The sequence below is a fragment of the Gobio gobio genome (assembly GCF_949357685.1).
Source record: "Gobio gobio genome assembly, chromosome: 25".
In the NCBI taxonomy this organism is placed as follows: Eukaryota; Metazoa; Chordata; class Actinopteri; order Cypriniformes; family Gobionidae; genus Gobio; species Gobio gobio.
This window is the reverse complement of record NC_137121.1, coordinates 37,019,647-37,044,282: the sequence shown is the minus strand read 5'-3', so window position 1 is coordinate 37,044,282 and position 24,636 is coordinate 37,019,647. Positions and strand designations below refer to the sequence as shown.

Genomic DNA, 24,636 nt, shown 5'->3' with positions numbered 1-24,636 from the left:
ACACACACACACACACACACACACACACACACACACAGAGAGAGAGTTGAACAGTTTAACATGTACTCGAGTGTCGCTATTGGATGGACCCAATGTTTCCTTTTTCACTTTTAAAGAATGGAGAGGACGGAAACCTCATCCTCACTGCTCGACACATGTTGTATTGTTTTGCGAGTTAAATATAGAACACGTATTAATATAGTCAGTGTGCAAGGACCTTTTGTCAGAGTGACTCGCTAACCTTCATGTTTTCCCCTTTACTGTCTAAAGAACCAAACCAAACTAGAGCTCAAAGTCTATCTGCCCTCAGGATCTCCACCGCTCGCGTCTAAACGATTAAAGGTAGGAGTGCAGATTCACAATCTAGTGTTGTTTTGTGCTTTATGGGCCATTATTCCACCGAATGCGGGACATTTGCGTGTTGTAACTCTTCAAATCTATTTTTCAACACTGAATCCAATAACTCTAGTAACTCTTTAACATGTGTATTGCTCAATCTCAGGTAACTTTAGTTCATTATAAGGTTTCTAAGCTGAAGATGTTTTCTCAGTCCTGTTGCCAAAACTCATGTGCCTTTAAAAACATGTCCATTAATTCCTCCGTTTTCCCTTAAAAAGTGATTATTTTAAAGAAATATTTGGTTATATGTTTAAAATAATTAATATTTGTGACTAAAAAAAACATTATATGAAGACAAGGTGTAGCTATTTTAATAAAACACAAACGTGTTGCTTCGGTCTTCTTTAAAATGAAAAAAATTTGTTTCATCATTTAATTTATTAAACAATTGAATAAATGATAGACCAAACAAAACTAATAAAAACAGTGGTTTAACTTTATTTTAAAATTTAGTAACAGGAATGAACACGTGTGTGTGTGTGTGTGTGTGTGTGTGTGTGTGTGTGTGTGTGTGTGTGTGTGTGTGTGTGTGTGTGTGTGTGTGTGTGTGTGTGTGTGAGAGAGAGAGAGAGAGAGAGAGAGAATATGGGTTCTCTCCTTCTACGAAAGACGAGGACAAAACGTCTAAGTCACTTTGTGGTGGACTGACTCACTGTAAAAATAATCCTAAATGTCTACAATTGAAGTCATTTCAACTGTAAAACTCATAACTCAGCTGAATATTATTATATCAACTAATATCCACACTATTAGATCAACAGACCAGAGGACTCACTCCTGTTATGTCTCATATATGAGTAGTGATGGCGAAGTGAAGCTTTCAGCTCAATTGTATCAGAAAAAGGTTCATTACTCAACCAGAGCTCGACGAGGACCTCTGCTGGTGAAAGTGAGGGAAAGCACTGTGTTGCAAAATGTTTTGCCACCATTATCTTACAGTAAATGAAATACATGACAACAGTCTGTTCCATTGCATACTCCTAGTAACTCAAACCAATAAAGATAACATTTTGTATTGTGAATGTGGACATTTTTCCTGTTTGTGAACAAATAAAACTCATGTATAAAGGAAGTAGACTAAATAAATGCTATATATATATATATATATAGAGAGAGAGAGAGAGAGAGAGAGAGAGAGAGAGAGAGAGAGAGAGAGAGAGAATAGGTTCACATAATTGCCAATAACAATATTTTTTAACCACTTAATTTTTCCAATGACTGCTTCGTACTCTGATTCAAAAAGGTTTAAAAATGTAACATGTTTGTACAATATCACTTTCTCAGCTATCTTGCTCCAGCTCTCCGTCTCTCTGGTCCACATGCGGCCCGTCTCTCTCTCTCTCTCTCTCTCTCTCTCTCTCTCTCAGCGCTTGCAGATCTCGCTAAACCACGCCTCCTCCGCCACATAATCTAACACTCATTTCAAATGCAAAGATGTCAGCCAATCACAACAGTGGGCGTTTACACTGAAGTCTCACAGCAGACACGCCCCTTGAAACAGGGCATTCAGCCAGAGGGCAAACATCAGTATAGAAAAAATGAAAAAACAATATACAATTTTTTCAATATAAAAACCATACTAACAATATAACTACACCAGGAAACATTATAAAATAAAATAAAAAATCCATGCCATGGGACCTTTAAGATAAAAATGAGCAAACGCATGTCACATGACGTACATGCTAACAGCATGAGCACACTGAGCGAATCATAGTGACTTACCGAATTTTTTTAATAAGCAAATAACCTAAGAAATCATTTAGGTAGCAGGACAGTACGGTGACCTTCTTAGTCACAGTTACAATTTCATCAAATATACAGAAATAAAAATGAGAGATTTACGTTTGGTCCTGAGATCCTGATGATGAACTTCCTGTTTGAAATGTGTCCTGTTCCAAGAGTTTAGAGCGGGCCAGAGCCATAGAGAGAGAGAGAGTTGCGACAACGGAAGTTCAAAACGCTTGATAGTCACGTGATTCATGTAGACCTCAAATAGTTCCAGGAAGTGCTTTGACGGGCAATTCAAATTGATAGTCACAGTGACAGAACTGCGCTTTTTGGTAATTAATAGTCAATAAATGCATTGATTTTCAATAATTTTATTACACATCGACATGTGTATGTAGCATGAGTATGTAGTTACAGCGATGTTGTTTTTAAAATATATATTTTTTTAATGATGAATAATCTACACAAGCAGGCTTTAATGTACAAGTTATTTTGATTAAAATGTGCTGATCATTTAAAATCTTACTGATTAAACGTCTTACCTTTTAAAAGTGCATCACAAACGGTCTGTTCTGCTGTTCTCTATGGCGCGGCTGCTACTTCCGGGAACTATTGAGAGTCTCCGCGAGCCGCCATTGCTGTAAAAAAAAACGTTCCATTGGAGTCTATGGAGTTGTCGCAACTCTCTCTCTCTATGGCTCTGGAGCGGGCAATGTGAGGGGGACAGGACTAACATGTGTATTTTATATTACATATTATGGGTTTCTTATGATTTTATTTTAGCATAGATGGCATATGGAGTCACAACAATGAAAAAAAAGATTTTAATGATTATATTTCATGATAAAGTTTAGGTTTAGATCACGGGACATGTAACAAATGCTGGTGTTCAGTGTTCTCAGTAGTTTTTATTAATGTTTTAAAGGATATATTCTTAATGTTAGATTAATATTCAGGACACTTTGCTTGATAATAAAATGTATTTTAGAGTTAATTTTCATGCAAATGTAAACACACAGTGTCCCGGGGTCAGAGATGTGACCCCTTCAGTGGAATCGCTCTTATATTGTAAAGGTTTGTTTAAACATTAACCCCTCGTGTGTGTGTGTGTGTGTGTGTGTGTGTGTGTGTGTGTGTGTGTGTGTGTGTGTGTGTGTGTGTGTGTGTGTGTGTGTGTGTGTGTGTGTGTGTGTGTGTGTGTGTGTGTGTGTGTGCTCGCGCTGATTAACTCACTGAATCTGATCAAACAGTGACGAGCTCATCCTCATATATACGGCCACACACAGCCGGATGACACGGACTTCATCACAGGTAAGAGCTCAGCATCTCCAGGTGCAGATGTGGAGGCGTCCCGTCTGAGATGTCCTGTATTGACTGTGACGGCTGATTGTCCTGTAGGGCTCAGAGCGATGGCTTCAGAGAAAGGCAGCAGTCCCCTCACCACACATGTGCTGAACACCGGGGACGGGGTCCCAGCGGCACGCATGGCCCTCAGTCTACACCGCCTGGACCCCCGCATGACCATCTGGAGCCTCGTAACCATCGGGTGAGTCCACGCGTGTCATCTTCAAGTGCTTTTCCATGTTTAAAGCCAGCCGTAAAGAACAGGATAGGGTACAGGAGCTTTATAAGAGCCACTCTGCCTAACCAGGAGATTGATTTAAATCTTCTCTAGTTTTACTAAGCAAGGGGCTAAAGTTGTCTTTGTACACATTTTTGAATACAGGGCTTACAAAGATACCCAAATATATAAATCCCCCAGGGGACCTTTAAAAGACTAAAAGATTTTGGCATTGTTTTCATGGCACCAACAGGCAAGCCTCAGACTTTTTTATATCCTGAGAAAGTACTGAAAGTATTAATAATATTAAGAAGAGCTGGTCCTGAATGAAAACGAGCACATCGTCTGCATGAAGGGCTGTTTAATGATGCCTCTCATCAGTTTGCAAACCGCAGGGGTGACAGCCCTGTCTAGTCCCTCTGTGTAAAGAGGAGCTGTCCTGCTGATCTGGAGCTGAACAAAAGCTTTGGGTTCTTCATATAACACCGTAACCCATCTGATACCAAAATTACATTTATCCAAAACAAAAAATAAATATGACCACTCAATGCGGTCAGATGCTTTCTCCGCATCAAGAAATAGCACCAACCCATCAATCATGTTGTTTAAAGGTTTGTGTAATATTAAGAAGACGTCTGGTGTTGTTGTTTCCAATGAGAACAGAGAAATGGGTCCGTATGAAGAGCAGGCTTCAGGAGGTTTAGCTTTTGTCAGTATAAGAGAAAGATTGTCTCAGAGATTCAGGAAGCTCCCCAGTGTTAAATGAGTGAGTAAACATATCAAGCACAGGTTCAAGTAACACAGCGCGCCATTCCTTATACAATTCACAGCCTATACCATCCAGACCTGCCACTTCTGCTGCGCATCTTTGAAATTTCCTCCACTAACTCTTCCTTTATCCAACCGGTGATGTGAGTTTGGGGTGGGACTATCTGTTTAGCCAACAAGTGATGTGAGTTTGGGGCGGGACTATCTGTTTATCCAACCAGTGATGTTAGTTTGGGGCGGGACTATCTGTTTAGCCAACCAGTGATGTGAGTTTAGGGCGGGACTATCTGTTTATCCAACCAGTGATGTGAGTTTGGGGCGGGACTATCTGTTTATCCAACCAGTGATGTTAGTTTGGGGCGGGACTATCTGTTTATCCAACCAGTGATGTGAGTTTGGGGCGGGACTATCTGTTTATCCAACCAGTGATGTGAGTTTAGGGCGGGACTATCTGTTTAGCCAACCAGTGATGTGAGTTTGGGGCGGGACTATCTGTTTAGCCAACCAGTGATGTGAGTTTGGGGCGGGACTATCTGTTTAGCCAGCCAGTGATGTGAGTTTGGGGCGGGACTATCTGTTTAGCCAGCCAGTGATGTGAGTTTAGGGCGGGACTATCTGTTTAGCCAGCCAGTGATGTGAGTTTAGGGCGGGACTATCTGTTTAGCCAACCAGTGATGTGAGTTTGGGGCGGGACTCTCTGTTTATCCAACCAGTGATGTGAGTTTGGGGCGGGACTATCTGTTTAGCCAACCAGTGATGTGAGTTTGGGGTGGGACTATCTGTTTAGCCAACCAGTTATGTGAGTTTAGGGCGGGACTATCTGTTTATCCAACCAGTGATGTGAGTTTAGGGCGGGACTATCTGTTTAGCCAACCAGTGATGTGAGTTTGGGGCGGGACTCTCTGTTTATCCAACCAGTGATGTGAGTTTGGGGCGGGACTATCTGTTTAGCCAACCAGTGATGTGAGTTTGGGGTGGGACTATCTGTTTAGCCAACCAGTTATGTGAGTTTAGGGCGGGACTATCTGTTTATCCAACCAGTGATGTGAGTTTAGGGCGGGACTATCTGTTTAGCCAACCAGGGATGTGAGTTTGGGGCGGGACTATCTGTTTAGCCAGCCAGTGATGTGAGTTTAGGGCGGGACTATCTGTTTAGCCAACCAGTGATGTGAGTTTAGGGCGGGACTATCTGTTTAGCCAACCAGTGATGTGAGTTTGGGGCGGGACTATCTGTTTAGCCAACCAGTGATGTGAGTTTGGGGCGGGACTATCTGTTTAGCCAGCCAGTGATGTGAGTTTAGGGCGGGACTATCTGTTTAGCCAACCAGGGATGTGAGTTTAGGGCGGGACTATCTGTTTAGCCAACCAGGGATGTGAGTTTAGGGCGGGACTATCTGTTTAGCCAGCCAGTGATGTGAGTTTGGGGCGGGACTATCTGTTTAGCCAACCAGTGATGTGAGTTTAGGGCGGGACTATCTGTTTAGCCAACCAGTGATGTGAGTTTGGGGCGGGACTATCTGTTTAGCCAGCCAGTGATGTGAGTTTAGGGCGGGACTATCTGTTTAGCCAGCAAGTGATGTGAGTTTAGGGCGGGACTATCTGTTTAGCCAACCAGTGATGTGAGTTTAGGGCGGGACTATCTGTTTAGCCAACCAGTGATGTGAGTTTGGGGCGGGACTATCTGTTTAGCCAGCCAGTGATGTGAGTTTGGGGCGGGACTATCTGTTTAGCCAGCCAGTGATGTGAGTTTGGGGCGGGACTATCTGTTTAGCCAACCAGTGATGTGAGTTTAGGGCGGGACTATCTGTTTATCCAACCAGTGATGTGAGTTTGGGGCGGAACTATCTGTTTAGCCAACCAGTGATGTGAGTTTGGGGCGGGACTATCTGTTTAGCCAACCAGTGATGTGAGTTTGGGGCGGGACTATCTGTTTAGCCAGCCAGTGATGTGAGTTTGGGGCGGGACTATCTGTTTAGCCAGCAAGTGATGTGAGTTTAGGGCGGGACTATCTGTTTAGCCAACCAGGGATGTGAGTTTAGGGCGGGACTATCTGTTTAGCCAACCAGTGATGTGAGTTTAGGGCGGGACTATCTGTTTAGCCAACCAGTGATGTGAGTTTGGGGCGGGACTATCTGTTTAGCCAGCCAGTGATGTGAGTTTAGGGCGGGACTATCTGTTTATCCAACCAGTGATGTGAGTTTAGGGCGGGACTATCTGTTTAGCCAACCAGTGATGTGAGTTTGGGGCGGGACTATCTGTTTAGCCAACCAGTGATGTGAGTTTGGGGCGGGACTATCTGTTTAGCCAGCCAGTGATGTGAGTTTGGGGCGGGACTATCTGTTTAGCCAACCAGTGATGTAAGTTTGGGGCGGGACTATCTGTTTAGCCAACCAGTGATGTGAGTTTGGGGCGGGACTATCTGTTTAGCCAACCAGGGATGTGAGTTTAGGGCGGGACTATCTGTTTAGCCAACCAGTGATGTGAGTTTAGGGCGGGACTATCTGTTTAGCCAACCAGTGATGTGAGTTTGGGGCGGGACTATCTGTTTAGCCAGCCAGTGATGTGAGTTTAGGGCGGGACTATCTGTTTATCCAACCAGTGATGTGAGTTTAGGGCGGGACTATCTGTTTAGCCAGCCAGTGATGTGAGTTTAGGGCGGGACTATCTGTTTATCCAACCAGTGATGTGAGTTTAGGGCGGGACTATCTGTTTAGCCAACCAGTGATGTGAGTTTGGGGCGGGACTATCTGTTTAGCCAACCAGTGATGTGAGTTTGGGGCGGGACTCTCTGTTTATCCAACCAGTGATGTGAGTTTGGGGCGGGACTATCTGTTTAGCCAACCAGTGATGTGAGTTTGGGGTGGGACTATCTGTTTAGCCAACCAGTTATGTGAGTTTGGGGTGGGACTATCTGTTTAGCCTGCCAGTGATGTGAGTTTGGGGCGGGACTATCTGTTTAGCCAACCAGTGATGTGAGTTTGGGGCGGGACTCTCTGTTTATCCAACCAGTGATGTGAGTTTGGGGCGGGACTATCTGTTTATCCCACCAGTGATGTGAGTTTGGGGCGGGACTATCTGTTTATCCCACCAGTGATGTGAGTTTGGGGTGGGACTATCTGTTTAGCCAACCAGTTATGTGAGTTTGGGGTGGGACTATCCGTTTATCCAACCAGTGATGTGAGTTTGGGGCGGGACTATCTGTTTAGCCAGCCAGTGATGTGAGTTTGGGGCGGGACTATCTGTTTAGCCAGCCAGTGATGTGAGTTTGGGGCGGGACTATCTGTTTAGCCTAACAGTGATGTGAGTTTGGAGTGGGACTATCTGTTTAGCCAGCCAGTGATGTGAGTTTGGGGCGGGACTATATGTTTAGCCAGCCAGTGATGTGAGTTTGGGGTGGGACTATCTGTTTAGCCAGCCAGTGATGTGAGTTTGGGGCGGGACTATCTGTTTATCCAACCAGTGATGTGAGTTTGGGGCGGGACTATCTGTTTGCCAACCAGTGATGTAAGTTTGGGGCGGGACTATCTGTTTAGCCAACCAGTGATGTGAGTTTGGGGTGGGACTCTCTGTTTAGCCAACCAGTTATGTGAGTTTGGGGTGGGACTATCCGTTTATCCAACCAGTGATGTGAGTTTGGGGCGGGACTATCTGTTTAGCCAGCCAGTGATGTGAGTTTGGGGCGGGACTATCTGTTTAGCCAACAAGTGATGTGAGTTTGGGGCGGGACTCTCTGTTTATCCAACCAGTGATGTGAGTTTGGGGCGGGACTATCTGTTTAGCCAACCAGTGATGTGAGTTTGGGGCGGGACTATCTGTTTATCCAACCAGTGATGTGAGTTTGGGGCGGGACTATCTGTTTAGCCAGCCAGTGATGTGAGTTTGGGGCGGGACTATCTGTTTAGCCAGCCAGTGATGTGAGTTTGGGGTGGGACTATCTGTTTATCCAACCAGTGATGTGAGTTTGGGGTGGGACTATCTGTTTAGCCAGCCAGTGATGTGAGTTTGGGGCGGGACTATCTGTTTAGCCTACCAGTGATGTGAGTTTGGGGTGGGACTATCTGTTTAGCCAGCCAGTGATGTGAGTTTGGGGCGGGACTATATGTTTAGCCAGCCAGTGATGTGAGTTTGGGGTGGGACTATCTGTTTAGCCAGCCAGTGATGTGAGTTTGGGGCGGGACTATATGTTTAGCCAGCCAGTGATGTGAGTTTGGGGTGGGACTATCTGTTTAGCCAGCCAGTGATGTGAGTTTGGGGCGGGACTATCTGTTTAGCCAGCCTGTGATGTGAGTTTGGGGCGGGACTATCTGTTTCCCGACCAGTGATGTGAGTTTGGGGTGGGACTATCTGTTTAGCCAGCCAGTGATGTGAGTTTGGGGCGGGACTATCTGTGTAGCCAACCAGTGATGTGAGTTTGGGGCGGAACTATCTGTTTATCCAACCAGTGATGTGAGTTTGGGGCGGGACTATCTGTTTAGCCAGCCAGTGATGTGAGTTTGGGGCGGGACTATCTGTTTAGCCAGCCAGTGATGTGAGTTTGGGGCGGGACTATCTGTTTAGCCAGCCAGTGATGTGAGTTTGGGGCGGGACTATCTGTTTAGCCAGCCAGTGATGTGAGTTTGGGGCGGGACTATCTGTTTATCCAACCAGTGATGTGAGTTTGGGGCGGGACTATCTGTTTAGCCAGCCAGTGATGTGAGTTTGGGGCGGGACTATCTGTTTATCCAACCAGTGATGTGAGTTTGGGGCGGGACTATCTGTTTATCCAACCAGTGATGTGAGTTTGGGGTGGGACTATCTGTTTAGCCAACCAATGATGTGAGTTTGGGGCGGGACTGTCTGTTTAGCCAACCAGTGATGTGAGTTTGGGGCGGGACTATCTGTTTAGCCATCCAGTGATGTGAGTTTGGGGTGGGACTATCTGTTTATCCAACCAGTGATGTGAGTTTGGGGTGGGACTATCTGTTTAGCCAACCAGTGATGTGAGTTTGGGGCGGGACTATCTGTTTAGCCAACCAGTGATGTGAGTTTGGGGCGGGACTATCTGTTTAGCCAACCAGTGATGTGAGTTTGGGGCGGGACTCTCTGTTTATCCAACCAGTGATGTGAGTTTGGGGCGGGACTATCTGTTTATCCAACCAGTGATGTGAGTTTGGGGCGGGACTATCTGTTTAGCCAACCAGTGATGTGAGTTTGGGGCGGGACTATCTGTTTATCCAACCAGTGATGTGAGTTTGGGGTGGGACTATCTGTTTAGCCAACCAGTGATGTGAGTTTGGGGCGGGACTATCTGTTTAGCCAACCAGTGATGTGAGTTTGGGGCGGGACTATCTGTTTAGCCAGCCAGTGATGTGAGTTTGGGGTGGGACTATCTGTTTAGCCAACCAGTTATGTGAGTTTGGGGTGGGACTATCCGTTTATCCAACCAGTGATGTGAGTTTGGGGTGGGACTATCTGTTTAGCCTACCAGTGATGTGAGTTTGGGGTGGGACTATCTGTTTAGCCAGCCAGTGATGTGAGTTTGGGGCGGGACTATATGTTTAGCCAGCCAGTGATGTGAGTTTGGGGTGGGACTATTTGTTTAGCCAGCCAGTGATGTGAGTTTGGGGCGGGACTATCTGTTTAGCCAGCCTGTGATGTGAGTTTGGGACGGGACTATCTATTTACCAACCAGTGATGTGAGTTTGGGGTGGGACTATCTGTTTAGCCAGCCAGTGATGTGAGTTTGGGGCGGGACTATCTGTTTAGCCAGCCAGTGATGTGAGTTTGGGGCGGGACTATCTGTTTAGCCAACCAGTGATGTGAGTTTGGGGCGGGACTATCTGTTTAGCCAGCCTGTGATGTGAGTTTGGGGCGAGACTATCTGTTTATCCAACCAGGGATGTGAGTTTGGGGCGGGACTATCTGTTTAGCCAGCCAGTGATGTGAGTTTGGGGCGGGACTATCTGTTTAGCCAGCCAGTGATGTGAGTTTGGGGCGGGACTATCTGTTTAGCCAGCCAGTGTTGTGAGTTTGGGGCGGGACTATCTGTTTAGCCAACCAGTGATGTGAGTTTGGGGCGGGACTATCTGTTTAGCCAGCCAGTGATGTGAGTTTGGGGCTGGGCTATCTGTTTAGCCAGCCAGTGATGTGAGTTTGGGCCGGGACTATCTGTTTAGCCAACCAGTGATGTGAGTTTGGGCCGGGACTATGTGTTTAGCCAACCAGAGATGTGAGTTTGGGGCGGGACTATCTGTTTATCCAACCAGTGATGTGAGTTTAGGGCGGGACTATCTGTTTAGCCAGCCAGTGATGTGAGTTTGGGGTGGGACTATCTGTTTAGCCAGCAAGTGATGTGAGTTTGGGGCGGGACTATCTGTTTAGCCAGCCAGTGATGTGAGTTTAGGGCGGGACTATCTGTTTAGCCAGCAAGTGATGTGAGTTTGGGGCGGGACTATCTGTTTAGCCAGCCAGTGATGTGAGTTTAGGGCGGGACTATCTGTTTAGCCAGCCAGTGATGTGAGTTTGGGGCCGGACTATCTGTTTATCCAGCAAGTGATGTGAGTTTGGGGCGGGACTATCTGTTTATCCAGCCAGTGATGTGAGTTTGGGGCGGGACTATCTGTTTAGCCAACCAGAGATATGAGTTTGGGGCGGGACTATCTGTTTAGCCAGCCAGTGATGTGAGTTTGGGGCGGGACTATCTGTTTATCCAACCAGTGATGGGAGTTTGGGGCGGGACTATTTGTTTAGCCAACCAGTGATGTGAGTTTGGGGCGGGACTATCTGTTTAGCCAGCCAGTGATGTGAGTTTGGGGTGGGACTATCTTTTTAGCCAACCAGTGATGGGAGTTTGGGGCGGGACTATTTGTTTAGCCAACCAGTGATGTGAGTTTGGGGCGGGACTATCTGTTTAGCCAGCCAGTGATGTGAGTTTGGGGTGGGACTATCTTTTTAGCCAACCAGTGATGTGAGTTTGGGGCGGGACTATCTGTTTAGCCAGCCAGTGATGTGAGTTTGGGGCGGGACTATCTGTTTATCCAACCAGTGATGTGAGTTTGGGGCAGGACTATCTGTTTAGCCAGCCAGTGATGTGAGTTTGGGGCGGGACTATCTGTTTATCCAACCAGTGATGTGAGTTTGGGGCGGGACTATCTGTTTATCCAACCAGTGATGTGAGTTTGGGGTGGGACTATCTGTTTAGCCAACCAATGATGTGAGTTTGGGGCGGGACTGTCTGTTTAGCCAACCAGTGATGTGAGTTTGGGGCGGGACTATCTGTTTAGCCATCCAGTGATGTGAGTTTGGGGTGGGACTATCTGTTTATCCAACCAGTGATGTGAGTTTGGGGTGGGACTATCTGTTTAGCCAACCAGTGATGTGAGTTTGGGGCGGGACTATCTGTTTATCCAACCAGTGATGTGAGTTTGGGGCGGGACTATCTGTTTAGCCAACCAGTGATGTGAGTTTGGGGCGGGACTATCTGTTTATCCAACCAGTGATGTGAGTTTGGGGTGGGACTATCTGTTTAGCCAACCAGTGATGTGAGTTTAGGGCGGGACTATCTGTTTAGCCAACCAGTGATGTGAGTTTGGGGCGGGACTATCTGTTTAGCCAGCCAGTGATGTGAGTTTGGGGTGGGACTATCTGTTTAGCCAGCCAGTGATGTGAGTTTGGGGCGGGACTATCTGTTTATCCAACCAGTGATGGGAGTTTGGGGCGGGACTATTTGTTTAGCCAACCAGTGATGTGAGTTTGGGGCGGGACTATCTGTTTAGCCAGCCAGTGATGTGAGTTTGGGGTGGGACTATCTTTTTAGCCAACCAGTGATGTGAGTTTGGGGTGGGACTATCTGTTTATCCAACCAGTGATGTGAGTTTGGGGTGGGACTATCTGTTTAGCCAACCAGTGATGTGAGTTTGGGGCGGGACTATCTGTTTATCCAACCAGTGATGTGAGTTTGGGGCGTTACTATCTGTTTAGCCAGCCAGTGATGTGAGTTTGGGGCGGGACTATCTGTTTAGCCAACCAGTGATGTGAGTTTGGGGCGGAACTATCTGTTTAGCCAACCAGTTATGTGAGTTTGGGGTGGGACTATCCGTTTATCCAACCAGTGATGTGAGTTTGGGGTGGGACTATCCGTTTATCCAACCAGTGATGTGAGTTTGAGGCGGAACTATCTGTTTATCCAACCAGTGATGTGAGTTTGGGGTGGGACTATCCTTTTATCCAACCAGTGATGTGAGTTTGGGGCGGGACTATCTGTTTAGCCAGCCAGTGATGTGAGTTTGGGGTGGGACTATCTATTTATCCAACCAGTGATGTGAGTTTGGGGTGGGACTATCTGTTTAGCCAGCCAGTGATGTGAGTTTGGGGCGGGACTATCTGTTTAGCCAGCCAGTGATGTGAGTTTGGGGCGGGACTATTTGTTTAGTCAGCCAGTGATGTGAGTTTGGGGTGGGACTATCTGTTTAGCCAGCCAGTGATGTGAGTTTGGGGCGGGACTATCTGTTTAGCCAGCCTGTGATGTGAGTTTGGGGTGGGACTATCTGTTTATCCAACCAGTGATGTGAGTTTAGGGCGGGACTATCTGTTTAGCCAGCCAGTGATGTGAGTTTCGGGCGGGACTATCTGTTTAGCCAGCCAGTGATGTGAGTTTGGGGCGGGACTATCTGTTTATCCAACCAGTGATGTGAGTTTGGGGCGGGACTATCTGTTTAGCCAGCCAGTGATGTGAGTTTGGGGCGGGACTATCTGTTTATCCAACCAGTGATGTGAGTTTGGGGCGGGACTATCTGTTTATCCAACCAGTGATGTGAGTTTGGGGTGGGACTATCTGTTTAGCCAACCAATGATGTGAGTTTGGGGCGGGACTGTCTGTTTAGCCAACCAGTGATGTGAGTTTGGGGCGGGACTATCTGTTTAGCCATCCAGTGATGTGAGTTTGGGGTGGGACTATCTGTTTATCCAACCAGTGATGTGAGTTTGGGGTGGGACTATCTGTTTAGCCAACCAGTGATGTGAGTTTGGGGCGGGACTATCTGTTTATCCAACCAGTGATGTGAGTTTGGGGCGGGACTATCTGTTTAGCCAACCAGTGATGTGAGTTTGGGGCGGGACTATCTGTTTATCCAACCAGTGATGTGAGTTTGGGGTGGGACTATCTGTTTAGCCAACCAGTGATGTGAGTTTGGGGCGGGACTATCTGTTTAGCCAACCAGTGATGTGAGTTTGGGGCGGGACTATCTGTTTAGCCAGCCAGTGATGTGAGTTTGGGGTGGGACTATCTGTTTAGCCAACCAGTTATGTGAGTTTGGGGTGGGACTATCCGTTTATCCAACCAGTGATGTGAGTTTGGGGTGGGACTATCTGTTTAGCCTACCAGTGATGTGAGTTTGGGGTGGGACTATCTGTTTAGCCAGCCAGTGATGTGAGTTTGGGGCGGGACTATATGTTTAGCCAGCCAGTGATGTGAGTTTGGGGTGGGACTATTTGTTTAGCCAGCCAGTGATGTGAGTTTGGGGCGGGACTATCTGTTTAGCCAGCCTGTGATGTGAGTTTGGGACGGGACTATCTATTTACCAACCAGTGATGTGAGTTTGGGGTGGGACTATCTGTTTAGCCAGCCAGTGATGTGAGTTTGGGGCGGGACTATCTGTTTAGCCAGCCAGTGATGTGAGTTTGGGGCGGGACTATCTGTTTAGCCAACCAGTGATGTGAGTTTGGGGCGGGACTATCTGTTTAGCCAGCCTGTGATGTGAGTTTGGGGCGAGACTATCTGTTTATCCAACCAGGGATGTGAGTTTGGGGCGGGACTATCTGTTTAGCCAGCCAGTGATGTGAGTTTGGGGCGGGACTATCTGTTTAGCCAGCCAGTGATGTGAGTTTGGGGCGGGACTATCTGTTTAGCCAGCCAGTGTTGTGAGTTTGGGGCGGGACTATCTGTTTAGCCAACCAGTGATGTGAGTTTGGGGCGGGACTATCTGTTTAGCCAGCCAGTGATGTGAGTTTGGGGCTGGGCTATCTGTTTAGCCAGCCAGTGATGTGAGTTTGGGCCGGGACTATCTGTTTAGCCAACCAGTGATGTGAGTTTGGGCCGGGACTATGTGTTTAGCCAACCAGAGATGTGAGTTTGGGGCGGGACTATCTGTTTATCCAACCAGTGATGTGAGTTTAGGGCGGGACTATCTGTTTAGCCAGCCAGTGATGTGAGTTTGGGGTGGGACTATCTGTTTAGCCAGCAAGTGATGTGAGTTTGGGGCGGGACTATCTGTTTAGCCAGCCAGTGATGTGAGTTTAGGGCGGGACTATCTGTTTAGCCAGCAAGTGATGTGAGTTTGGGGCGGGACTATCTGTTTAGCCAGCCAGTGATGTGAGTTTAGGGCGGGACTATCTGTTTAGCCAGCCAGTGATGTGAGTTTGGGGCCGGACTATCTGTTTATCCAGCAAGTGATGTGAGTTTGGGGCGGGACTATCTGTTTATCCAGCCAGTGATGTGAGTTTGGGGCGGGACTATCTGTTTAGCCAACCAGAGATATGAGTTTGGGGCGGGACTATCTGTTTAGCCAGCCAGTGATGTGAGTTTGGGGCGGGACTATCTGTTTATCCAACCAGTGATGGGAGTTTGGGGCGGGACTATTTGTTTAGCCAACCAGTGATGTGAGTTTGGGGCGGGACTATCTGTTTAGCCAGCCAGTGATGTGAGTTTGGGGTGGGACTATCTTTTTAGCCAACCAGTGATGGGAGTTTGGGGCGGGACTATTTGTTTAGCCAACCAGTGATGTGAGTTTGGGGCGGGACTATCTGTTTAGCCAGCCAGTGATGTGAGTTTGGGGTGGGACTATCTTTTTAGCCAACCAGTGATGTGAGTTTGGGGCGGGACTATCTGTTTAGCCAGCCAGTGATGTGAGTTTGGGGCGGGACTATCTGTTTATCCAACCAGTGATGTGAGTTTGGGGCAGGACTATCTGTTTAGCCAGCCAGTGATGTGAGTTTGGGGCGGGACTATCTGTTTATCCAACCAGTGATGTGAGTTTGGGGCGGGACTATCTGTTTATCCAACCAGTGATGTGAGTTTGGGGTGGGACTATCTGTTTAGCCAACCAATGATGTGAGTTTGGGGCGGGACTGTCTGTTTAGCCAACCAGTGATGTGAGTTTGGGGCGGGACTATCTGTTTAGCCATCCAGTGATGTGAGTTTGGGGTGGGACTATCTGTTTATCCAACCAGTGATGTGAGTTTGGGGTGGGACTATCTGTTTAGCCAACCAGTGATGTGAGTTTGGGGCGGGACTATCTGTTTATCCAACCAGTGATGTGAGTTTGGGGCGGGACTATCTGTTTAGCCAACCAGTGATGTGAGTTTGGGGCGGGACTATCTGTTTATCCAACCAGTGATGTGAGTTTGGGGTGGGACTATCTGTTTAGCCAACCAGTGATGTGAGTTTAGGGCGGGACTATCTGTTTAGCCAACCAGTGATGTGAGTTTGGGGCGGGACTATCTGTTTAGCCAGCCAGTGATGTGAGTTTGGGGTGGGACTATCTGTTTAGCCAGCCAGTGATGTGAGTTTGGGGCGGGACTATCTGTTTATCCAACCAGTGATGGGAGTTTGGGGCGGGACTATTTGTTTAGCCAACCAGTGATGTGAGTTTGGGGCGGGACTATCTGTTTAGCCAGCCAGTGATGTGAGTTTGGGGTGGGACTATCTTTTTAGCCAACCAGTGATGTGAGTTTGGGGTGGGACTATCTGTTTATCCAACCAGTGATGTGAGTTTGGGGTGGGACTATCTGTTTAGCCAACCAGTGATGTGAGTTTGGGGCGGGACTATCTGTTTATCCAACCAGTGATGTGAGTTTGGGGCGTTACTATCTGTTTAGCCAGCCAGTGATGTGAGTTTGGGGCGGGACTATCTGTTTAGCCAACCAGTGATGTGAGTTTGGGGCGGAACTATCTGTTTAGCCAACCAGTTATGTGAGTTTGGGGTGGGACTATCCGTTTATCCAACCAGTGATGTGAGTTTGGGGTGGGACTATCCGTTTATCCAACCAGTGATGTGAGTTTGAGGCGGAACTATCTGTTTATCCAACCAGTGATGTGAGTTTGGGGTGGGACTATCCTTTTATCCAACCAGTGATGTGAGTTTGGGGCGGGACTATCTGTTTAGCCAGCCAGTGATGTGAGTTTGGGGTGGGACTATCTATTTATCCAACCAGTGATGTGAGTTTGGGGTGGGACTATCTGTTTAGCCAGCCAGTGATGTGAGTTTGGGGCGGGACTATCTGTTTAGCCAGCCAGTGATGTGAGTTTGGGGCGGGACTATTTGTTTAGTCAGCCAGTGATGTGAGTTTGGGGTGGGACTATCTGTTTAGCCAGCCAGTGATGTGAGTTTGGGGCGGGACTATCTGTTTAGCCAGCCAGGGATGTGAGTTTGGGGTGGGACTATCTGTTTATCCAACCAGTGATGTGAGTTTAGGGCGGGACTATCTGTTTAGCCAGCCAGTGATGTGAGTTTCGGGCGGGACTATCTGTTTAGCCAGCCAGTGATGTGAGTTTGGGGCGGGACTATCTGTTTATCCAACCAGTGATGTGAGTTTGGGGCGGGACTATCTGTTTAGCCAGCCAGTGATGTGAGTTTGGGGCGGGACTATCTGTTTATCCAACCAGTGATGTGAGTTTGGGGCGGGACTATCTGTTTATCCAACCAGTGATGTGAGTTTGGGGTGGGACTATCTGTTTAGCCAACCAATGATGTGAGTTTGGGGCGGGACTGTCTGTTTAGCCAACCAGTGATGTGAGTTTGGGGCGGGACTATCTGTTTAGCCATCCAGTGATGTGAGTTTGGGGTGGGACTATCTGTTTATCCAACCAGTGATGTGAGTTTGGGGTGGGACTATCTGTTTAGCCAACCAGTGATGTGAGTTTGGGGCGGGACTATCTGTTTATCCAACCAGTGATGTGAGTTTGGGGCGGGACTATCTGTTTAGCCAACCAGTGATGTGAGTTTGGGGCGGGACTATCTGTTTATCCAACCAGTGATGTGAGTTTGGGGTGGGACTATCTGTTTAGCCAACCAGTGATGTGAGTTTGGGGCGGGACTATCTGTTTAGCCAACCAGTGATGTGAGTTTGGGGCGGGACTATCTGTTTAGCCAGCCAGTGATGTGAGTTTGGGGTGGGACTATCTGTTTAGCCAACCAGTTATGTGAGTTTGGGGTGGGACTATCCGTTTATCCAACCAGTGATGTGAGTTTGGGGTGGGACTATCTGTTTAGCCAGCCAGTGATGTGAGTTTGGGGTGGGACTATCTGTTTAGCCAACCAGTGATGTGAGTTTGGGGCGGGACTATCTGTTTAGCCAGCCAGTGATGTGAGTTTGGGGTGGGACTATCTGTTTAGCCAACCAGTTATGTGAGTTTGGGGTGGGACTATCCGTTTATCCAACCAGTGATGTGAGTTTGGGGTGGGACTATCTGTTTAGCCAGCCAGTGATGTGAGTTTGGGGCGGGACTATATGTTTAGCCAGCCAGTGATGTGAGTTTGGGGTGGGACTATCTGTTTAGCCAGCCAGTGATGTGAGTTTGGGGCGGGACTATCTGTTTAGCCAGCCTGTGATGTGAGTTTGGGACGGGACTATCTGTTTACCAACCAGTGATGTGAGTTTGGGGTGGGACTATCTGTTTAGCCAGCCAGTGATGTGAGTTTGGGGCGGGACTATCTGTTTAGCCAGCCAGTGATGTGAGTTTGGGGCGGGACTATCTGTTTAGCCAACCAGTGATGTGAGTTTGGGGCGGGACTATCTGTTTAGCCAGCCTGTGATGTGAGTTTGGGGCGAGACTATCTGTTTATCCAACCAGGGATGTGAGTTTGGGGCGGGACTATCTGTTTAGCCAGCCAGTGATGTGAGTTTGGGGCGGGACTATCTGTTTAGCCAGCCAGTGATGTGAGTTTGGGGCGGGACTATCTGTTTAGCCAGCCAGTGTTGTGAGTTTGGGGCGGGACTATCTGTTTAGCCAACCAGTGATGTGAGTTTGGGGCGGGACTATCTGTTTAGCCAGCCAGTGATGTGAGTTTGGGGCTGGGCTATCTGTTTAGCCAGCCAGTGATGTGAGTTTGGGCCGGGACTATCTGTTTAGCCAACCAGTGATGTGAGTTTGGGGCGGGACTATTTGTTTAGTCAGCCAGTGATGTGAGTTTGGGGTGGGACTATCTGTTTAGCCAGCCAGTGATGTGAGTTTGGGGCGGGACTATCTGTTTAGCCAGCCAGGGATGTGAGTTTGGGGTGGGACTATCTGTTTATCCAACCAGTGATGTGAGTTTAGGGCGGGACTATCTGTTTAGCCAGCCAGTGATGTGAGTTTCGGGCGGGACTATCTGTTTAGCCAGCCAGTGATGTGAGTTTGGGGCGGGACTATCTGTTTATCCAACCAGTGATGTGAGTTTGGGGCGGGACTATCTGTTTAGCCAGCCAGTGATGTGAGTTTGGGGCGGGACTATCTGTTTATCCAACCAGTGATGTGAGTTTGGGGCGGGACTATCTGTTTATCCAACCAGTGATGTGAGTTTGGGGTGGGACTATCTGTTTAGCCAACCAATGATGTGAGTTTGGGGCGGGACTGTCTGTTTAGCCAACCAGTGATGTGAGTTTGGGGCGGGACTATCTGTTTAGCCATCCAGTGATGTGAGTTTGGGGTGGGACTATCTGTTTATCCAACCAGTGATGTGAGTTTGGGGTGGGACTATCTGTTTAGCCAACCAGTGATGTGAGTTTGGGGCGGGACTATCTGTTTATCCAACCAGTGATGTGAGTTTGGGGCGGGACTATCTGTTTAGCCAACCAGTGATGTGAGTTTGGGGCGGGACTATCTGTTTATCCAACCAGTGATGTGAGTTTGGGGTGGGACTATCTGTTTAGCCAACCAGTGATGTGAGTTTGGGGCGGGACTATCTGTTTAGCCAACCAGTGATGTGAGTTTGGGGCGGGACTATCTGTTTAGCCAGCCAGTGATGTGAGTTTGGGGTGGGACTATCTGTTTAGCCAACCAGTTATGTGAGTTTGGGGTGGGACTATCCGTTTATCCAACCAGTGATGTGAGTTTGGGGTGGGACTATCTGTTTAGCCTACCAGTGATGTGAGTTTGGGGTGGGACTATCTGTTTAGCCAGCCAGTGATGTGAGTTTGGGGCGGGACTATATGTTTAGCCAGCCAGTGATGTGAGTTTGGGGTGGGACTATCTGTTTAGCCAGCCAGTGATGTGAGTTTGGGGCGGGACTATCTGTTTAGCCAGCCTGTGATGTGAGTTTGGGACGGGACTATCTGTTTACCAACCAGTGATGTGAGTTTGGGGTGGGACTATCTGTTTAGCCAGCCAGTGATGTGAGTTTGGGGCGGGACTATCTGTTTAGCCAGCCAGTGATGTGAGTTTGGGGCGGGACTATCTGTTTAGCCAACCAGTGATGTGAGTTTGGGGCGGGACTATCTGTTTAGCCAGCCTGTGATGTGAGTTTGGGGCGAGACTATCTGTTTATCCAACCAGGGATGTGAGTTTGGGGCGGGACTATCTGTTTAGCCAGCCAGTGATGTGAGTTTGGGGCGGGACTATCTGTTTAGCCAGCCAGTGATGTGAGTTTGGGGCGGGACTATCTGTTTAGCCAGCCAGTGTTGTGAGTTTGGGGCGGGACTATCTGTTTAGCCAACCAGTGATGTGAGTTTGGGGCGGGACTATCTGTTTAGCCAGCCAGTGATGTGAGTTTGGGGCTGGGCTATCTGTTTAGCCAGCCAGTGATGTGAGTTTGGGCCGGGACTATCTGTTTAGCCAACCAGTGATGTGAGTTTGGGCCGGGACTATGTGTTTAGCCAACCAGAGATGTGAGTTTGGGGCGGGACTATCTGTTTATCCAACCAGTGATGTGAGTTTAGGGCGGGACTATCTGTTTAGCCAGCCAGTGATGTGAGTTTGGGGTGGGACTATCTGTTTAGCCAGCAAGTGATGTGAGTTTGGGGCGGGACTATCTGTTTAGCCAGCCAGTGATGTGAGTTTAGGGCGGGACTATCTGTTTAGCCAGCAAGTGATGTGAGTTTGGGGCGGGACTATCTGTTTAGCCAGCCAGTGATGTGAGTTTAGGGCGGGACTATCTGTTTAGCCAGCCAGTGATGTGAGTTTGGGGCCGGACTATCTGTTTATCCAGCAAGTGATGTGAGTTTGGGGCGGGACTATCTGTTTATCCAGCCAGTGATGTGAGTTTGGGGCGGGACTATCTGTTTAGCCAACCAGAGATGTGAGTTTGGGGCGGGACTATCTGTTTAGCCAGCCAGTGATGTGTGTTTGGGGCGGGACTATCTGTTTATCCAACCAGTGATGGGAGTTTGGGGCGGGACTATTTGTTTAGCCAACCAGTGATGTGAGTTTGGGGCGGGACTATCTGTTTAGCCAGCCAGTGATGTGAGTTTGGGGTGGGACTATCTTTTTAGCCAACCAGTGATGGGAGTTTGGGGCGGGACTATTTGTTTAGCCAACCAGTGATGTGAGTTTGGGGCGGGACTATCTGTTTAGCCAGCCAGTGATGTGAGTTTGGGGTGGGACTATCTTTTTAGCCAACCAGTGATGTGAGTTTGGGGCGGGACTATCTGTTTAGCCAGCCAGTGATGTGAGTTTGGGGCGGGACTATCTGTTTATCCAACCAGTGATGTGAGTTTGGGGCAGGACTATCTGTTTAGCCAGCCAGTGATGTGAGTTTGGGGCGGGACTATCTGTTTATCCAACCAGTGATGTGAGTTTGGGGCGGGACTATCTGTTTATCCAACCAGTGATGTGAGTTTGGGGTGGGACTATCTGTTTAGCCAACCAATGATGTGAGTTTGGGGCGGGACTGTCTGTTTAGCCAACCAGTGATGTGAGTTTGGGGCGGGACTATCTGTTTAGCCATCCAGTGATGTGAGTTTGGGGTGGGACTATCTGTTTATCCAACCAGTGATGTGAGTTTGGGGTGGGACTATCTGTTTAGCCAACCAGTGATGTGAGTTTGGGGCGGGACTATCTGTTTATCCAACCAGTGATGTGAGTTTGGGGCGGGACTATCTGTTTAGCCAACCAGTGATGTGAGTTTGGGGCGGGACTATCTGTTTATCCAACCAGTGATGTGAGTTTGGGGTGGGACTATCTGTTTAGCCAACCAGTGATGTGAGTTTAGGGCGGGACTATCTGTTTAGCCAACCAGTGATGTGAGTTTGGGGCGGGACTATCTGTTTAGCCAGCCAGTGATGTGAGTTTGGGGTGGGACTATCTGTTTAGCCAGCCAGTGATGTGAGTTTGGGGCGGGACTATCTGTTTATCCAACCAGTGATGGGAGTTTGGGGCGGGACTATTTGTTTAGCCAACCAGTGATGTGAGTTTGGGGCGGGACTATCTGTTTAGCCAGCCAGTGATGTGAGTTTGGGGTGGGACTATCTTTTTAGCCAACCAGTGATGTGAGTTTGGGGTGGGACTATCTGTTTATCCAACCAGTGATGTGAGTTTGGGGTGGGACTATCTGTTTAGCCAACCAGTGATGTGAGTTTGGGGCGGGACTATCTGTTTATCCAACCAGTGATGTGAGTTTGGGGCGTTACTATCTGTTTAGCCAGCCAGTGATGTGAGTTTGGGGCGGGACTATCTGTTTAGCCAACCAGTGATGTGAGTTTGGGGCGGAACTATCTGTTTAGCCAACCAGTTATGTGAGTTTGGGGTGGGACTATCCGTTTATCCAACCAGTGATGTGAGTTTGGGGTGGGACTATCCGTTTATCCAACCAGTGATGTGAGTTTGAGGCGGAACTATCTGTTTATCCAACCAGTGATGTGAGTTTGGGGTGGGACTATCCTTTTATCCAACCAGTGATGTGAGTTTGGGGCGGGACTATCTGTTTAGCCAGCCAGTGATGTGAGTTTGGGGTGGGACTATCTATTTATCCAACCAGTGATGTGAGTTTGGGGTGGGACTATCTGTTTAGCCAGCCAGTGATGTGAGTTTGGGGCGGGACTATCTGTTTAGCCAGCCAGTGATGTGAGTTTGGGGCGGGACTATTTGTTTAGTCAGCCAGTGATGTGAGTTTGGGGTGGGACTATCTGTTTAGCCAGCCAGTGATGTGAGTTTGGGGCGGGACTATCTGTTTAGCCAGCCAGGGATGTGAGTTTGGGGTGGGACTATCTGTTTATCCAACCAGTGATGTGAGTTTAGGGCGGGACTATCTGTTTAGCCAGCCAGTGATGTGAGTTTCGGGCGGGACTATCTGTTTAGCCAGCAAGTGATGTGAGTTTGGGGCGGGACTATCTGTTTAGCCAGCCAGTGATGTGAGTTTAGGGCGGGACTATCTGTTTAGCCAGCCAGTGATGTGAGTTTGGGGCCGGACTATCTGTTTATCCAGCAAGTGATGTGAGTTTGGGGCGGGACTATCTGTTTATCCAGCCAGTGATGTGAGTTTGGGGCGGGACTATCTGTTTAGCCAGCCAGTGATGTGAGTTTAGGGCGGGACTATCTGTTTAGCCAGCCAGTGATGTGAGTTTGGGGCGGGACTATCTGTTTGGTCAACCAATGATAGGGGCGGCAGTGGCTCAGTGGTTCATGTAGGTTGTCTACAAACTGGAAGTTTGGTGGTTCGATCCCCGGTTCCACCTGACCAGGTGTTGAGGTGTCCATGTGCAAGACATCTAACCCCAGCTGCTCCCGACGAGCTGGATGGCGCCTTGCTTGGCTGATACCGCCGTCTGTGTGTGAATGAGTGTGTGAATGAGTGTATGAATGGGTGAATGTGAGGCAAAATGTAAAAGCACTTTGGATGGCCGTAGGTCTGTTAAAAGCGTTATATAAATGCAGTCCATTTACCATTTACCATGTGAGTTTGGGGTGGGACTATCTGTTAATATAACTTTTTGTAAATGTCTAATACTTTTGGCCAAATTATAAAAATAAACTAATAACAGGCATTGCCTGTATCCTACATAGAGAAAGTAATCCCAAAATGTGTAGTGACAAGCTCAGCAAAGAAATTAATCCAAAATGGCAATAAATATGCCTAAAATCCATTTAGTATTAAAAGGTATCAGTATTAATTATTCGGTCTCATTAAAAATAGACTGAAAAATGGCAAAATTATACTATGAAAAATACTAAATAATAACGACTGCAAATAGCAAAGACCAAAACAGTATATTCTAAAAATGTAAACAAACAAATTTTCTAATTGTATTTAACATTTTAATATTTACAAACTTTGAATATGTATACAATAATTAAAATTTTTATACATTTTTCAAAAGTTTTTTGGATATTTCTGGATATTTCCAGGGACAGTGACAGGTTCAGTCGGGACGGGACACCAAAAACCAGGACTGGGCATCTGGTCACCCTAGCTAGCATGCTAATGCTAACACTCAGCTCTGTGGAATCACTTGTCAAGTCTTCTCTCTAACCAAAATATGTTTACATTACTGTCACAGTGTTCTGAAAACGGTTACCATTGAAAGTTGTTTGGGTCAAAGTTTGAGAGGTTTAAAAACCCTGTAAATATGTTGTTATGTTAAAAACTGTGTCACTGATTATTCCAGAAACACCAATGAGGACGGACGCTGTCCAGGCCTGATAACCAGCGAGGCCTTCACTCCAGGAATGTACAAGATCCGCTTCGAGACGGGCCAGTACTGGGAGAGTTTGGGACAGTCCAGCTTTTACCCATACGTTGAGGTTTGTGGGAAAGACTGATAGTGAACGGATTGAATCTGCACAGAGTAAATGTTAATGTGTTTATTCTTCTTCATTCAGATTGTGTTTACTGTAAGTGATGGCGATCAGAGCTTCCATGTGCCGCTGCTGGTGAGCAGATACTCATACAGCACCTACAGAGGAAGCTAGAGAGCTCAGACCCCGCACATCCTAAAATCAGCCCGACACCTCAACACCCCAGAGCAATCATCTGAACGACAGCCTGTGTTCTGCAATATTCTTTTAAATGACAGAAAATGAGGATTTTTAAGTGCTTCAAATAAAAACGTTAATATAATTGTGTCAATGTTTGGATATATTCAAATTACTCTTTTAAATGACTAGGTCACAGTGGAACTTAAAGCAGGGATGTAATTATTCTGTGTTTACAGATTTTTGTACAACCCCAAATCAGAAAAAGTTGGGACAGTATGGAAAACGCAAAAAAAAAAAAAAAGAAGTGATTTCT

General features: G+C 47.5%; 1 protein-coding gene across 1 annotated transcript; it reads left to right on the top strand.

The window, feature by feature from the left end:
- urahb (urate (5-hydroxyiso-) hydrolase b) lies at positions 1-24,636 on the top strand. The gene is made up of 5 exons (XM_079810278.1): positions 1-342; positions 3,381-3,441; positions 3,529-3,676; positions 24,014-24,149; positions 24,228-24,636. The coding sequence occupies exons 3-5, from the start codon at positions 3,540-3,542 to the stop codon at positions 24,315-24,317; spliced, it is 363 nt and encodes a 120-aa protein (XP_079666404.1). The 5' UTR covers positions 1-342; positions 3,381-3,441; positions 3,529-3,539; the 3' UTR covers positions 24,318-24,636.

Bases quoted from the DNA above. Each gene is read 5' to 3' on its own strand.
- urahb (XM_079810278.1), top strand. From the start codon at position 3,540: ATGGCTTCAGAGAAAGGCAGCAGTCCCCTCACCACACATGTGCTGAAC. The intron at 3,677-24,013 runs GTGAGTCCACGC...TGATTATTCCAG, and splicing joins TGGAGCCTCGTAACCATCGG to AAACACCAATGAGGACGGAC. The intron at 24,150-24,227 runs GTTTGTGGGAAA...TTCTTCATTCAG, and splicing joins GCTTTTACCCATACGTTGAG to ATTGTGTTTACTGTAAGTGA.